This window comes from Myripristis murdjan, chromosome 8 (genome assembly GCF_902150065.1).
Source record: "Myripristis murdjan chromosome 8, fMyrMur1.1, whole genome shotgun sequence".
In the NCBI taxonomy this organism is placed as follows: domain Eukaryota; kingdom Metazoa; phylum Chordata; class Actinopteri; order Holocentriformes; family Holocentridae; genus Myripristis; species Myripristis murdjan.
In genome coordinates, this window is record NC_043987.1 from 9144288 (window position 1) to 9160201 (window position 15914).

Consider the following 15914-nt stretch of genomic DNA (forward strand, 5'->3'; position numbering starts at 1 on the left):
ACACACACACACACACACACGTACACACACGTACACACACACACGCACGTGCAACAATGAAATGACCAGTGAGTAACAGACTAATTTAGGCGCCACCTACAGAAAGTCCAACTCCATCAACAGATGGCCCACACTGTTTGACAGGTGATCTCTGGGAAATGTAGTATTGAAACACCAAAGATGCCACCAAAACAACAAAAAGACTGGAGTACCATTTTAGACAAAATTTGGGCAGAAATGACAACCTGCTCCTGACAGAAAGAAAACAACAAATTACGGTTCAGTGTTTGGAGATTGGCTGTTGATAGTGAAAGAGCGTCCCGTCCTGAAGTAGTTCTCTATTTCTTCCAGCGAGCGCCCACGTGTTTCTGGGACGAAGACGCCCGTGAACAGCAGGCAGAACACACACACCACGGTGTACCACAGGAAGGGCACGTACAGGCCATACGCATGCTCCAGTTGTGTGAAGGTGTGTATGAGTGTGAAGGCTGTCAGCCAGCTGACCGCCACGCACACGCCTGACGCCACGCCCCTGGCAACCAGCGGCAAAATCTCTGACATAAGCAGCCACGTGATTGGTCCCCAGCCCATGGCGTAACCTAGAGGACAAGACAAACACAGGCAGGGAAAAGTTTAGTTCCGCTGGCAGAGACACTTCCAGGCTTATGGGATTGATTCACTTTGCCACTTATATTAAAAAGTCATTTAGGCTATATTTCAAAAAAAAAAAAAAAAAAAAAAAAATAGTTGTACCCTCTAGGATTTTGCAACTTTTCAACCAAGCACTGTGAAATCTGCATGACCTTACAGTGTAAGGTCAACAAGTGTATTGTTAAGTGCAGCAGAGTCTTTCTAGCTCTGTTAGACCTGAATGGAACAGAACCTTCATTCGTGTCATTAGTAACACCTGGGTTTACCTGCTATTTATGTCAAAATGGCTACTGTGAAAAAGGTGTATTGGCTGATGATTTGCACATAAGTGAAAACATTAAGTCAGAGGATAAACATTTCAACACCCCCAAAATATTGCAAATAGTATTTCAATATTCAAGAGCAGATGCCGTGAAATTGATCTTTTAGGTCTCAACAGTGCCCAAAAAATGCAAAATCCTGGAGGGACTGCACAGTTAAGAGATCAATCAATGGCATAAAATAATACTAATACTAATACTAATACTAATAGTAATAATACATTTTGTGCTACATTAAGGTGCATATATTGTGCTACATTATGGCACACGGATGTTTACAATGGTTTATTCAAGCGCATTATGCCATTCACACTCTTGTGGCACTTAACAGCCATACAAAGACTGTGGAAAAGTCTCTGTCCTCTTCCAAGCGGTGCAGTATGTTACAAATGAGGATCTAATCTGAAACAGCTACAAGAAACGACACCAACACATAAGGGCTTATCGCTATCGCGAGACAGATTTTGACATCTGATAATCAGCAGTTTGCCACACTTGGAAAGCTGCGCATGACATGACATGAACTGTGGGCAAACTGCACTTCGGACTCATACTCAGATTGCTAAAACTCTTGAAGACAGAGTCAATTTTTTTTTTTTTTTTTTTTTTTTTTTTTAGAAGTAATGCCAATTCACAGTAGCCATCTTGACATGAAATATGACATGATACATTCTTGGCATGAACTTAGTGTGATGCAGCCTCTTGTGTCACCCAAAGCTCATTTAAATTTTAGCAGAGGTCCATGTAAACTACAGAAAGATGCTAAAGTGACAAGTACAGGGAACTGATTTTGGGCCTGCACACTCAAGGAGCAAAACTTCAACCAAAACTTCCAGAAAAACTTCCTTTCGACCAAAGAAAACAAACTCTTGATGTGAGCGTACAAACACCCCCCCAAATGTATGGATGCCAGCACTCACCAAATATAAAGACCATAGTGCTGATGAGGGGGATGACGCCTGCTGCAGTTTGGTGACCGGTGTCCAAAGTGTTTCCAATTGCATTGTGGGGGTTGTAGTCCAAGTTCAGTGCAGTGTGGTTGTGAGGAGAAGGGCAGGGTGTGGTGTGGGAGTACAAGGTCAGAGTCAGCGTGGACAGGAACATCAGCATGCTTGAGGTGTACAGCAGGGCCTTGCGTCCCGCCTTGTCCATCAAACTGGCTGCCACGGCAACAGAGAGGAGGCGGACCAGCCCCACGAGCGCGGCATCGTACCTGACAGACACAAAACAAGGTCACTCCTCTGATATTCCTGGATTTCTAGCCAATAACACAAACATGTCTACGCTTAGTAAAATTAATTAGTAATAATAATTAATAATAAATGATTCATTATTTGCTCAGCAGTTGTGACTTGACTGTAAATAGCTTTCAGTTTCATTATTAGTAAGTGAAGATTATGAATTCATCATACAAATGTTATTTATATAGCACATTCCATACTAATTCAGTGCAATACAGTTTACCTCACAAATAGCAACATTCAAATGAAAAATGAAAAACAAACAAAAAAAAAAGAATAACAACTTCAACAAAATGAATGGGGGGTGGGGGGTGAGGGGGGCAAATTTTATCATGAATGGAATTCACAAAAGAGAATTGGTGTGGCCAGAATGTCTTCAAAAAGGCTGAATACTCATTTGTAGTAAATGAATAGAATAGAATAGAATAGAATAGAGCAGACCACTCTTCATACCGGGGGTCTAGGGAGACTTTGCTCTTGGAGAAGATTGGCTCCAGGTAAACCAGAACGGGAGTGATGCCCGTCATCTGCTGCAGGAAACGCATCAGCACCGAGATGATGATTGGTCGGTAGTAGACGGGCGTGGCCAGCTGCGACCATGTGACTCTACTCTGTATGTTGATGCTGTCCTGTATGGAGGCACACATGTAAGTACATTTATGTGTGTGTGTGTGTGTGTGTGTGGTTGAACACACACACACACACACACATACACACACACTTGGATTGCTTGTTTTGTCTTCTAACTATATGGATGGGTTGTCTTGCGCTCACTGATTGTGTTAGACAATATAGTTAGGGCAACAAAGAGACAGACAGACAGATAGTAAGACAGACAGACAGACAGCTCTTCGCCTCTATCATGTATAGTGTTGAATTTACTACTGTATTCATCGTACTGTTGCAGCTCGTTGCCTCTGACCTGTATGGCGCTGAGCTCCTTGTGTGTGTGGTAGTGTTTCCCCCTAAGCCAGCGGAGGGCGCTCTCGGCCTGCTCCTGTCTGCCCAGTGAGAGCAGCCTCCTGGGGGAGCAGGGCATCAACGCCAGCAGCACCACCATCAGCAGAGCCGGCACCTCGCCTGCCACTGCCAGCCACCGCCACGGCAGTACCAACCCTGTGCAGCATGAGCGTGCACACACACACACACACACACACACACACACACACACACACACACACATAGATATATGTCATTTTCAGATTGTAGTGGAATGCATGCAAACTTTCTTCACAGCAGTATTCCATCATAGTTATAAAGTTTTCCTCATTAGTTTTCCTAAAAGCAGCAGCGTTGCATGAGGTAACTTGAAGGGGTGAAATGGTCCCTCCGCCATGGAAAATAGTCCCTGGGGAAACATTTGCTTTACACAGCTAATTATCAGTTCTGTGGTTTATGAATGGTGATGACCTTGTTTCAACCACCAACAGATATTTTAAATGTGGCTAAATTGTAGTAAACAGGCCCAACATGCAAAATCAAAGGGACAGTACTTTAAATTGTTAACATAAGCATGATGACATGTGCTTACCCAGGGCGTAAAGTGCCAGGGAACCAAACACAGCGGTGATCTGAGGGCAGGACCCCAGAGCTCCTCGCACTGCTGGGTGGGAAATCTCTGAGATGTAAACCTGTGTGTTCACACACACACACACACACACACACACACACACACACACACACACACACACACACACACACACACAAACAAATGTACATATATATGTATATGCACATAAACAAGCATGTGTATAAGGTAGGAGAGTAGCATACACACATACACACAAAGGTACAAACTTGATCATCAGCATCATAGTTAATATACACTACTCACAAAAAGTTAGGAATATTTGGCTTTTGGGTGAAATTTATGGAAAATGTAAAATGTTCACGCTACAGTGATATTATATCATGAAAGTAGGGCATTTAAGTAGAAGCATGCACTGGTGATTTCCTCATCTCAAACAATTTATTGAAACAAAAGCCAACAACAGTGGTGGATATACCACAACAAAAAATGTCAGTGTCAATAACTTGTCATGTGCCCTTGAGCATCAATTACAGCTTGACAGCGACGTCTCATACTGTTCACAAGTCGACTTATTGTCTGCTGAGGCATGGCATCCCACTCTTCTTGAAGGGCGGCCCTCAGGACATTGAGGTTCTGGGGTACAGAGCTCCGAGCCTCTACACGGCGACTCAGCTGATCCCATAGGTTTTCTATGGGATTCAGGTCTGAGAAAGTGCAGGCCACTCCATTTGAGGTACCCCAGTCTCCAGCAGCCGTTCCCTAATGATACGACCTCGATGAGCTGGAGTGTCAAACACCTGATGTGAATTTTGCCGTTAAACTCCTTGTTAGAGAACAGCAACTTGTGCAAAAAGTACTGAAACACTGAACAGTTGGACATGTGCATTCAAAAGTTTACAGAAGGTCACATTAAGTTCACTTGTAAAGGTTATAATGCATTTTAGGTTAATCCTGAAATTTCACCCGAAAGCCGAATATCCCTAACTTTTTGTGAGTAGTATATGTATTATCAAAGAAAAGAACTGTAATGCTGTCCAGGTGGAAGAACGGGTTTCTGTAACCATGGTAACCTACAGGTATGGATGCAGAGGTCATCCCCCCAGCAATGCCTGTTAGGAAGCGTCCGACTTGGAGCATCCACCTGTCCACAGCCCCGCCCAGCAGCATATACCTGAGATGTACACACACACACACACGCACACACACACATTTATGCTGTCATTCACACACAATTCTTGCTGTCCTATAATTAAATATTGTCTTGCTTTTTGCTATCTAAATAATATAATTTTTTAGGAATTTACACTGGATGGATGAGAAATATGTTTTGGCAGAATGGTTGGGTAATGATGCTTTCATTTTATAGATGTTATTTTCAGTATAGCAGTGTTTTTATTTAAATAAATAACCATTCCATGGATCTTATAAACAGTCATAGGTTTGTTTGTCTGTTTGTCAGCAGGACATCTCAAACAATTAGAAGGAAGAACTGATTCTTTCTTCACCCTGATTGGCCCAAGTGGGGGTGCGGCAGTGGGCGTGGTCTCACATTAAAATGCAGACACGTTCCAATGGCTTCATGAAACATCATGGAAGTTTGTGGAAATGTTGGGCGTGTGGCAAGGAGCCGCAGATTAGCTTCTCTCTTTGACTGGTCACAGTGGGATGTGGCAGTAGATGGGTTTAACTTACGGGAAATAGCCAACATGTGGAACTGGCATATCTTGACAACTGCAGTTTGTCGGAGGTATGCACTCTACTGAACATGTTTTTATTCTGCATCTTGTATATGATTTTGAACCCAAAAATAAGAGCATTAATTTTTTTGCAAATATAAAATTCAATGTAAATGTAAAAAAAGCAACAAGTTAGTGGCACTGTCCTGTAGCTGTAAGGACATGGATTTCATCATGTGCCTTTTAAAGCAAGACACCAAACTTCTACCTGGACACCTGAGCAAGAGTGTGTGTGAAATAAATGCTACAATCATGACTACCAGAAAGCAATTAGCTGTTTTCACCCACCCGATAGTCGAGGGCACGGCTGACATCATGATGCTCAGCTTCCGTCCAATCTTGTCATTGAGCAGCATGGCTCCCAGCCCGCCGGCCACAGCGCCCAGGGCATAGATCGAGCCGAACCAGGACGCCTGATCTGTGTTCATCCTGAGCCGGGGGTCAGTGCTGGGGCTCTGGAGCTGCGGCAGCACGGGGGAGGGGTAGACCAGGGAGTATCCGAAACTGAAGTTCCCCAAAACGGCTGAGAATACAGCCAGGAAGAGCCTGGAGTTACGGATCTGGCATGGAGGAACTGGGTTTATGTCACATTCAGAGCAGACAGTTTGTGAAATTTAGATGAGAAACTGCATATTAATATAGATAGTTACTGATTCTGTCAGCACTAATATTCAGGACTAATTAAGATGCACTGATAGGGTTTGGAATGTGTTAAAAATTAGTTTCCTTTACAATTAAAGTAGTAATCCACCTCATTCTCAACCAAATGTAAAAGAAATGTCATGGGGAAAATCTGTTGTCTATTTGACATAAAGATGATTCAGCTGGTACCCAGTGTACTGTAGTAAACCTTTTTTAGTAGCTGTACTAAACATCCACATCCGGTGGGAAAAAAAATCCCTCTCATACAGGAAATTATGTGTTGCTTACTGAGGACAATTTTTTTTTAATGATTAGATATCCTGCCTTGGCACTCAAGTTCAACAACAACACAGGCATGGAAAATCAAACTGTAATCAAATAACTATTGATGCAGTATTTATACCTGTGCATATTAGATCAAGAGCTCATATGAGAATTTAATAGACCAATATTACAATTTTGGAGTTTTAAAGTTCCTTATTTGACAGTGATTTAGTCAAAGTGAACATTTTCCAACCCTGGATTCAGCTGATGTGCGTGGTCTGTCCAGTAGTGGAGTCTCCTCATCCACGTCTGCAGCAGGAGACGGTGCAGAAGTCCCATTCAACATGCTGGCGTGTCTCCGTGGTGTCTGTTCTTATCTAACGTGTTTCAGTGTCTTAAGTGTTCCCCTCAGAAGGAAAAGATTTTTCTCAAGTCAAAAAATGTTCTCCATTCAATCTCAGTGAAGAGTGAAGCCTCCAGAAAAGATGTTCCAGCGAGATATTCTGTAGCTGACGGTCCTTATTGTATTTTCACTTATATCCAAGGAGAAACTGAGAAAAAGAAAGTGGCTACATAAATCTTGAATTTAAAGTTTAGTGCAGATATATTTACCCGACTGAGGTGATGAGCTTGATTCTCCTGCACAGGACCGTCTGGACTGTCCAGGCTGACGCAATAAAACCGACACAGGCAGCGAGATGTCATGCTGTCATAACAGAAGTGAAACTAAAAGCACAGGGCCTGTTCACACTTGGTTTGACACTGTGGTGAAATTGAATGTGGGTCACAGTGATTCATTGTGTAAATTCTCTATTGCAGCTGTAGGTTTAAGAGCCTTGTGTTTAAGAACCTTGCTCCTTTGTAAGTAAATTAAGTGAGTGAGTAAAACTTTGTGTGTGTGAAAGTATTCACAGCGCTTCACTTTTTCCACATTTTATGTTACAGCTTTAAACCAAAATGGATTAAATTCATTTTCCCTCAAAATTCTACACACAACACCCCATAATGACAATGTGAAAAAGTTTTTTTTTTTTTTTTTTGAGATTTTTGCAAATTTATTAAAAATAAAAAAAACTGAGAAATCACATGTACATAAGTATTCACAGCCTTTGCTCAATACTTTGTTGATGCACCTTTGGCAGCAATTACAGCCTCAAGTCTTTTAGAATATGATGCCACAAGCTTGGCACACCTATCTTTGGGGAGTTTCGCCCATTCCTCTTTGCAGCACCTCTCAAGCTCCATCAGGTTGGATGGGAAGCATCGGTGCACAGCCACTTTCAGATCTCTCCAGAGATGTTCAATCAGATTCAAGTCTGGGCTTAAGGACATTCACAGAGTTGTCCTGAAGCCACTCCTTTGATATCCTGGCTGTGTGCTTAGGCTCATTGTCCTGCTGAAAGATGAATTCTTGGTCACCTCCCTGACTAAGGCCCTTCTCCCCTGATCGCTCAGTTTAGATGGCTGGCCAGCTCTAGGAAGAGTCCTGGTGGTTCTGAACTTCGTCCACTTACGGATGATGGAGGCCACTGTGCTCACTGGGACCTTCAAAGCAGCAGAAATGTTTCTATACCTTTCCCCAGATTTGTGCCTAGAGACAATCCTGTCTCAGAGGTCTATAAACAATTCCTTTGACTTCATGCTTGGTTTGTGCTCTGACACGCACTGTCAACTGTGGGACCTTATATAGACAGGTGTGTGCCTTTTCAAATCATGTCCAATCAACTGAATTTACCACAGGTGGACTCCAATTAAGCTGCAGCAACATCTCAAGCATGATCAGTGGAAACAGGATGCACCTGAGCTGATTTTTGAGCTTCATGGCAAAGGCTGTGAATACTTATGTACATGATTTCTTAGTTTTTTATTTTTGATAAATTTGCAAAAATCTCAAAAAAAAAAAAAAAAGAAAGAAAAAACTTTTTTTTTTTTCACATTGTCTTTATGGGGTGTTGTGTGTAGAATTTTTATTCCATTTTGGAATAAGGCTGTAACATAACAAAATGTGGAAAAAGTGAAGTGCTGTGAATACTTTCCGGATACACTGTACATAGTCCATCTAAACACCACATACAGTGAAGTAATTTAATGTGCTGTTTATAACATCTTATGTTATAACAGTCATGTTATAAATCCTTGCTCCCTGGCCACAGCTACAGAAAAACAGTCTGCAGTCTTGCACATTTTATTTGCTCATTTAATTTTCCAATACTGATTTATTAATGGTAAATTAATTAGTATAGCTTTTTGCTGAGAGTCTTTGTGTCACATGATGGTGCAAATGTTGTTTCCGAGGCTTGTCCACTGAGGCAAGAGTGGATTCCAATTCGGAAGTCAGCACATGTTAGTGTCAGCATTAGCTTTCAGTAACCCATACTAACTGAACTCCAGATGATGCAGGAAAGAATACACACTGTTCCACTTTCAAAATTTCAAAAGTGGGATTTTTTTTAAAATAATGTCACAATTTGTGAGTTCTGGTCAGAAACAGGAAGCAGAAGAGAAGCTGGGCAGTGTGAATACCATTATTCCTCAACTGGGCCAGTCAGAAAGAAAGCAGAAGAGTAGGAGAGTCCCAGATCTGCTGCTGGCTGAGTCACACAGAGCACACATCATGCTACTTCTGTCTCTGCCCACACATCATGAGATTTACAGAGGACTAGCTCACTGCTTTCCAGCATGAGCTCTGTTGGCCCCGTTCACCTCCAAACACACACTAACATACTCCTACACACACACACACACACACACACACACACATACACACCCTGGTGTGCAAAAAATATGCACTCACACCCATTGCGTAGCAGAATGTGTGTCTGTTGAGCACACTGCCCGTTATATTGGTCTATTGATGTAATAATCTGAATTTCTGCATTTTCACCTAAGCAACTGTCAAGCAGCTGCCTATCAGCCTGGACAGGCCTCTGTTGCACAGGAAGTGTTGTATATAACGTTTACAGCAGCAGGGCAGCAGCAGCTTAGAATAATCAGAGGAAGGTGCTCATAATTATCATGAGCACTGTCAGCCACTGTGGCCGAATGGACAAAGAAAATTTGATTGACACATGATCTCTGGTCAGCAAATCTCACGTAAAAGTCAATGACAGTGTGCCTCAGCATTGGCTTTTGATATTCTACTCGGCTATGTTTAACATTTCATCATCATTTTAACATCTTAACATCTACTTCAGAAATAATGAGTGTATATAATGAGTGTATATCTGGAACTCCCAAATTTTGGCTTTTGAATTGCAGTTTAGAAAATGCTGCTCAGGCCCCATAATGGATTTGCATTTATAACTGCAGATGCACACTGTAAGATTTTAACTTGATTTAAAGGTGCATCCCACCCTCCATCCTTTGTATTGTGTATGCATAATAAATGAAAAACATTACAAGACCATAATGTCACCATTTGATAGCTCCATTAAAAATGACTATGAACAAATATTAAAATAGAAATGTACTGTTAGAAAAAATTCAATTTAAAAATAAATATAAATAAATTGGTAAAATATAAACAGTTTTAGATATGCATCATTGTTTTGTATTACTGAGGTAATTTATGCATTATGAAACAATGCATCTTACAGTGCTTGAAATGCATGAACTTACAGCACCGTAAGAGTTCAGTGAAGGCGTCCACCTAATGTCAAATGTTGTGTTTTGGGAAAACTTTACAAAATGCTGGAAACTTGATTAATGGGGCTGCTCCCAATTCTCTTCCTCCTTGTGCATGTGTTTGTGACGGAGAGAGAGAGACAGAGAGAGAGAGGGAGAGAGAGAGAGAGGTTGAGTACCTGTTAAATCCATCTGTGTTGCCTTCGCTCCCTGATGACAGCTGATGTGGAAAATGGAAAGTGTGCTCTTTTCCTGGCATGTGGGTGTGCTTTTGTGTATTGTGTGTGTGTGCAAGTAAGCAATGTTTTATCGTGTGTGTGTGTGTGTGTGTGTGTGTGTGAGTGAGTATGTTTGTGTATATGTGTGACTTGCAGTGCATGTACAAGTGTATGCACATGTGTGTGTCAGGCCCAGCCCATTTTACTGTAGCTGTGTCCTTTCTCTCGTCGACTTTGTTTCCTCACCTCCAGACTTCCAGGCAGGAACGCAGACCCGCGGCTCCTTGTATCCCAGCACTGCTGCACCATGGGCGGCCACATGCCCAGCCAGTGGTCCCTCGTCTTGGTTCACATGCTTCTGCTGCAGCTTCAGCCTGTAAAGGTCCAACGAGAAGCTCACCTGGAGCTGAGGAGCCCCATGAACCAGAAACTACGAAGGCTTGATGAACAGGTTGGTGTGTGTGTTAGTGTGTGTTTGTGTGTGTGCAGGTCCCCAGGTGTGCAGGTGTTTTTGATAATAGTTATCTCAATAATGGTATAAAATAGAGTATTGAAACAGCTGTTACAAGTGTAAATATAGTAGATTCTTATTAACATAATACACAATTAGCATAATAATAATTTGCAGGTGATAGAGTGATAATAATCCAGTTGAAGCAATAATTTATCCATTTATTTAATAAAGTTACCTATCATTAATGTAATAATTTTTCTCTTGACAAAATAACAGTTATTACAATGTTGAGTTTTAATTACCTGACCAGGAACGTAGAAAGTTTTAATTTTTAAAAATGAAATACATGACACTTCAATCATCAAAGGACACATGCCATCCTCATTTAAATATACAGTATAATCAGTTACATATTCATATTATATCAGTGGCTTAATATATTACTGGGAATTACCTCCTATTGACCTTAATTAACACTAACTAACACACACTGTCAGTAACCAGTGACCACTTGTTTCTCAAAACACACACACACACACACACACACACACACACACACACACAGAAAAGCACTATCTGCAACTGCTAAATTAAATGAAGGAGTAAGATAAATGATAGCTCAGTTCACTTTAGGGTTTTGGAGGGAGATTGAATTTCCAACATGCAATAAAATAATTACATAGTACTGATCACTCAAGTACACTGGGCACTTTTTTTTTTTTTTTTTTTTTTCAAAATTGTGGAAACCTCATTTTGGAAAAACAAAAAAACAACTCTACCTTTGCAGTGATGATGGCTATTCAAGAAAAAAATTCAAAACTGACAGTTTAGAGTATTTAGTTTTTCATCTGGAGTTTTCAAGTATTTCCTAACCTTCAAATCAATTACAAAACAGCTGCAAAAGGGCTTGTGAACAAAAACTTTCTTGAATTTCAGTTCCGGCAGTTCCAGGCGCTGACCCAGGCCCGTTTGGACATGCTGGCCCTGAACCAGAACCGAAACTTCTCTGGCGGCCTGGAGAACCGAGTTCAGGCCCTGACTGACCAGTACCACCGGATCTCACAGGACCTTGGCCGTCTCAGGCAGAGCACGACACAGGAGATGGATGCCCTCAGGTTAGAGTGCAGGAATGGATGGTCACTAATGATGAAAATATGTCTTTGCAAGGGTGCCACCAAGATAAAATCAAAGTATTTGTTGAATAAATACATTTCATAAAGTAGAGAACCAGGGAGAGCCTAGCAAAGTGATGGAGAGAAAGTAGGGTAAAATCACACTGAATTGAACTACAACTGAGCAAAACAATGCATTTACTCAAATTATGGATTGAAAGGAAATTATACATTTCTAAACTTTATTAAATTGCTAATTACATAGTATTGTGAAGTAGTAGTATAATGAACAGGAGCAAAATGTGTATACAATTCCTCCCCAACCTCCCAGGGAATGGACCAGGAAGCTGGAAAAGAGGAGTAAGCGTATGGAGGCTCGCATGGCCCTGATGGAGCGGAACCTTAGGGAGAACATTCGCCGCCACATCCAGAAACAAAGGCCTAATCTGGGTCAGGACTTTTTCAACCTTACCCTCGAGCTCCAGAGCCAAGAGGAGAGGCTGGACTCTCTCGCAGCCCAGCGGGATGAGCTGATACTCAGCATGAAGGGGCTGCAGGAATCCCTGAAAAACCAAGAGATCCGCATGGACCGGCTGGAGGGGCGGCTCAGTGAGGTCCTGCAGGGGAATACTGGAGGGTACGCCAGGAGGTCAAGGACCAGAGACCCCCTCACCACCAATGTTACACCCCAGGAATACTATGAACCACGCAGGAGAAACCAGATGCCTAGACGAGGAAGACCTGCAAGGATTCCGGACAGACCAGAAGATACTAGCTATTCCCAGGCCCCATCTCAGAGCAGATCCCCCTTTAAGCCCTATCAACACAAGGTTCCTGCACCAAACCAGCCAAAATACTCAAAGTCTAAGTTACTTAATAAGATGCTGAGACCCAAGCTAGAGCCTCAGCCTCAGCCTGACCTTGAGCAACAGACACAGTCCCAGTATCCGAACCATCGAGCCCCATCCAATGAATTCCAGCCACCGCCTGCGCCTTACCAGCGCCGACAGCAGCAGCATCCCCAGTTGCAGCAATACCCGACCCAACAGCAGCACAGCTCCCAGCTCCAGCCCCAGCCTCATCATTCTGTGCCTTATCATCAGGCCCAGATCCTGCCCCAGGTCAAGTATCCTACTCAAGTCAATCCCTATCCTGAGACAAGCACCCAGTTCCAAGGTTCAGGATACCCCTCTTGGCCCCAGTCTGAAATTTATGACCAGTCCCAGTCCGAGACTCAAGCCCAGCCCGAACCCATCAAAGACAGATGGATGAGGACCAAATTCCGAACTCCGCCCCCCCAGGTCACCCAGCCCCAGCTGCACCCCAACATGAGGGTCTCAGACTCCCACCCTCGACTCCAGTCTGAGTCTATCCAGCCTGAGGCAAACAAGTGGATTGGACAAGATCAAGAAGAACGGGATGCGAAGGCAGAGTCTTCAGAGATTCAGAGTTTCCTTCAGCTTCCTGTGAGGCACAAGATCCCAGCACAACCAGTCCCCAGAAAGGATGCAACCAGTAAGTAAAACTCATTAAATCTGTGTAACCTCTCTGTGAGGCCAATATTTCTGGTCAAAATGGAGGTTGAAATTAAATAGAATTAGAGAAGCAGAAAAGCAAGATTAAAAAAAAAAATAGAAATTGCTTTCTGTCGAGGACACTTTTCCACAGATTTTATTAAAATTACACATATTATAACCTCAGTGGTGCTCTCTTTGAAAATATTGCAGCATGTAAAAGCCTATGTATAGACACAGATATAGAAGATACTGCTTCTGAATCAAAATTTTCAAACGCAGAGCTGTCACTCTCTTGACAGATAATCTGGAGATCCAAAGCGTGACAGGTTTCTAGTTGATATTCAACAGAAAACGGATATCAGCCGTTATCTTGCATGTACCTGCCAGCTCCAAATCCTCCGCCCCCGTCTCTTCTTCATATGCAGTGTTTATTTCCTCACTCCATTGCTGTCTGTTGTCAGATAGATGAGATAAGCAGATATCTTTACAGCTCACCTTTAACTTTCATAGCTGACATAACACAGCCCACTCACACAGACACTGACAGACGAGGGAGAGAGGAGGGAGAAGGGAATATGGAAGGGGGTGAAGAGATGAGCAAGGTGTTGAGGCACACACAGAGGCTGAATCATGAGGGAGTTTAATGTTTGGTTCTGCTACATCTGAAAAACCCATTAATGTCCCTGCAGAGACTTTTACGCTATCTTCGTGCAATTTTACAGCACTATTAGTGGGTATTTCTTTAATTAATTCTTATGTGATGATATAGTCCTAATGTTACATAACAACTGTTTTTTTGTCTCATGGTCACTTATTTTAGATTGCCTGAAATGTGGTTGCAGTATTGTAGCTTAGCTGTTGCACAGCATCTTCTTAGGTCTCCAGAGAAAAAACAGACAAACAAACATACAAAAACAGCAATCCTTACATCTTACTAATATTTAAATCACTTCAAGTTAGTACAATTACTGACTTTACAAAGGTTCTGATCACACATTTCATTTTCTCCAGTCTCAACCTATAATTGACACAATAAAGTGGTTCAAGCAACTTTAAATTATGTCAGATAATTAATATCATTACTTAATAGATATTCCAACTTTGACCCAACAACTCCTTCCCTGTTGTAAGAACAAATGTTTCCTGTCCAAAATGAATGAATTGGACCTGGCCCAGTAAATAACAGTCTTTTGAACAGTGACCCAAAGCTGGAAAAAAAAGTGTTTTGAAGAATTCACAACACCGTGTCTGTTTGGGATTCATTAACAGTGCTCTTTTCCAGCCCTCTTCCGCAATAACTGGTGGAACGAACTGCGTCATGATACAGCAACAAAGTAGTTCCATCCACCAGTTAGATGGAAAAGAGCGTTGATAATGAACCCAGAACCATGACCAGCTTTTTCTTGTGACAAGGAAGGAGATGACAGGTCAAACTTGGAGGATCTGTTACATTCATGTGGAGTAGCAAATACCATTACATGTGCAAGAGCATAAACTATCACTTTAGCTTTCATTAAATGGACATCATTTGTATAACATGTGCTGATTAGGGGGTCCATGACAAGACCCTAATCATAAAAACACAGAAATTCCCTGTAAACAAAGATAGATTTTGTGTTTTTTGCTTTTGTGAATGATGCTGTGTAATTCAACCGGCTGGATATTCCTTATCAACTTGTTTTTCATTTGCACATTTGAATATTTGCTCAAATGCCTCATTAAGCTGTTTGTAGTTTGCCTTGTGAACTGACTGCAGCATTTGTGTAGGAAGACTGTTATGGTGTCAGCTGATGCTCCTTCATGATATTCACAAATAAAGACTTCACTGTCTCACGGACAGGGTCATCCTCCTGGCACAAGTCCCAGACAGCCAGTCAGACAGCCAGTCAGTCAGTCAGTCAGTCGGTCAGTCAGCTAGCCAGTTTCCAGAAGTGCATTTACTTAAGTGCAGTTTGTACAGGCACTTTACTTGAATATGTCCATTTTGTGATATACATTTTGAGGGAGATACTGCACATTTTACTGCATTATGAAACCTGGTTGCTATAGTTACCAGTTATTTTACTGAATGAAGTTTTACTTGAAAAATATAAGATAAGCTTCAAAAATATGATGCACTTTTAGGGTGTACACAAGCCAAAGATTCATGGTATCTACAACATTAAAATTCCTCTCATAATTCTTCTTAAAAGGTAATAATAAGGCAATAATAATTTAACACAATGAAATGTACATTTGTTCAAAAATTAAAAGTTTTGTACTTAAGCACGTTTTGTCTGTGCTTCTATATTTTTACTTACTGTAAGTACCATTATGAATGCAGGACTTTTTATTTAGCTGTTATTTTATAATACATAAGTAAAGGGTTTGCATACTTTTTTAAATCACTGCCAGTTTCTCTCAGACAGTCCCTCAAGCTGCTGGCCATGTTCTCAGAAACAGAAAAAACACTGCTCTGTTTTCATGATTTAGTGCCTTGCTTTACGGCCGCATCCAAGGCCAAACATGTCCCAAGCAACGAGACTCCTGTGGGTTTTGTTAGCATTGATGTGGTTTTCCGGAACAGCCCTGTAACTTGTGTGTGCATTGCCTTGGTGTGAGTGG

The 15914-nt window shown here is 41.8% G+C and overlaps 1 protein-coding gene across 1 annotated transcript; it reads right to left on the minus strand.

Moving 5' to 3' along the window:
- Positions 1-273: 273 nt before the first annotated feature.
- Positions 274-6731, minus strand: slc2a6 (solute carrier family 2 member 6). Its single transcript, XM_030057151.1, has 8 exons — positions 6639-6731; positions 5768-6039; positions 4818-4914; positions 3744-3843; positions 3135-3328; positions 2666-2841; positions 1892-2184; positions 274-599 (listed from the first exon to the last, which is right to left on the minus strand). The coding sequence occupies exons 1-8, from the start codon at positions 6729-6731 to the stop codon at positions 274-276; spliced, it is 1551 nt and encodes a 516-aa protein (XP_029913011.1).
- Positions 6732-15914: the final 9183 nt, after the last annotated feature.

Bases quoted from the DNA above. Each gene is read 5' to 3' on its own strand.
- slc2a6 (XM_030057151.1), bottom strand. From the start codon at position 6,731: ATGTTGAATGGGACTTCTGCACCGTCTCCTGCTGCAGACGTGGATGAG. The intron at 3,844-4,817 runs GTAGGTTACCAT...GTGAACACACAG, and splicing joins TGACCTCTGCATCCATACCT to GTTTACATCTCAGAGATTTC. The intron at 600-1,891 runs GTGAGTGCTGGC...CTTGTCCTCTAG, and splicing joins CACTATGGTCTTTATATTTG to GTTACGCCATGGGCTGGGGA.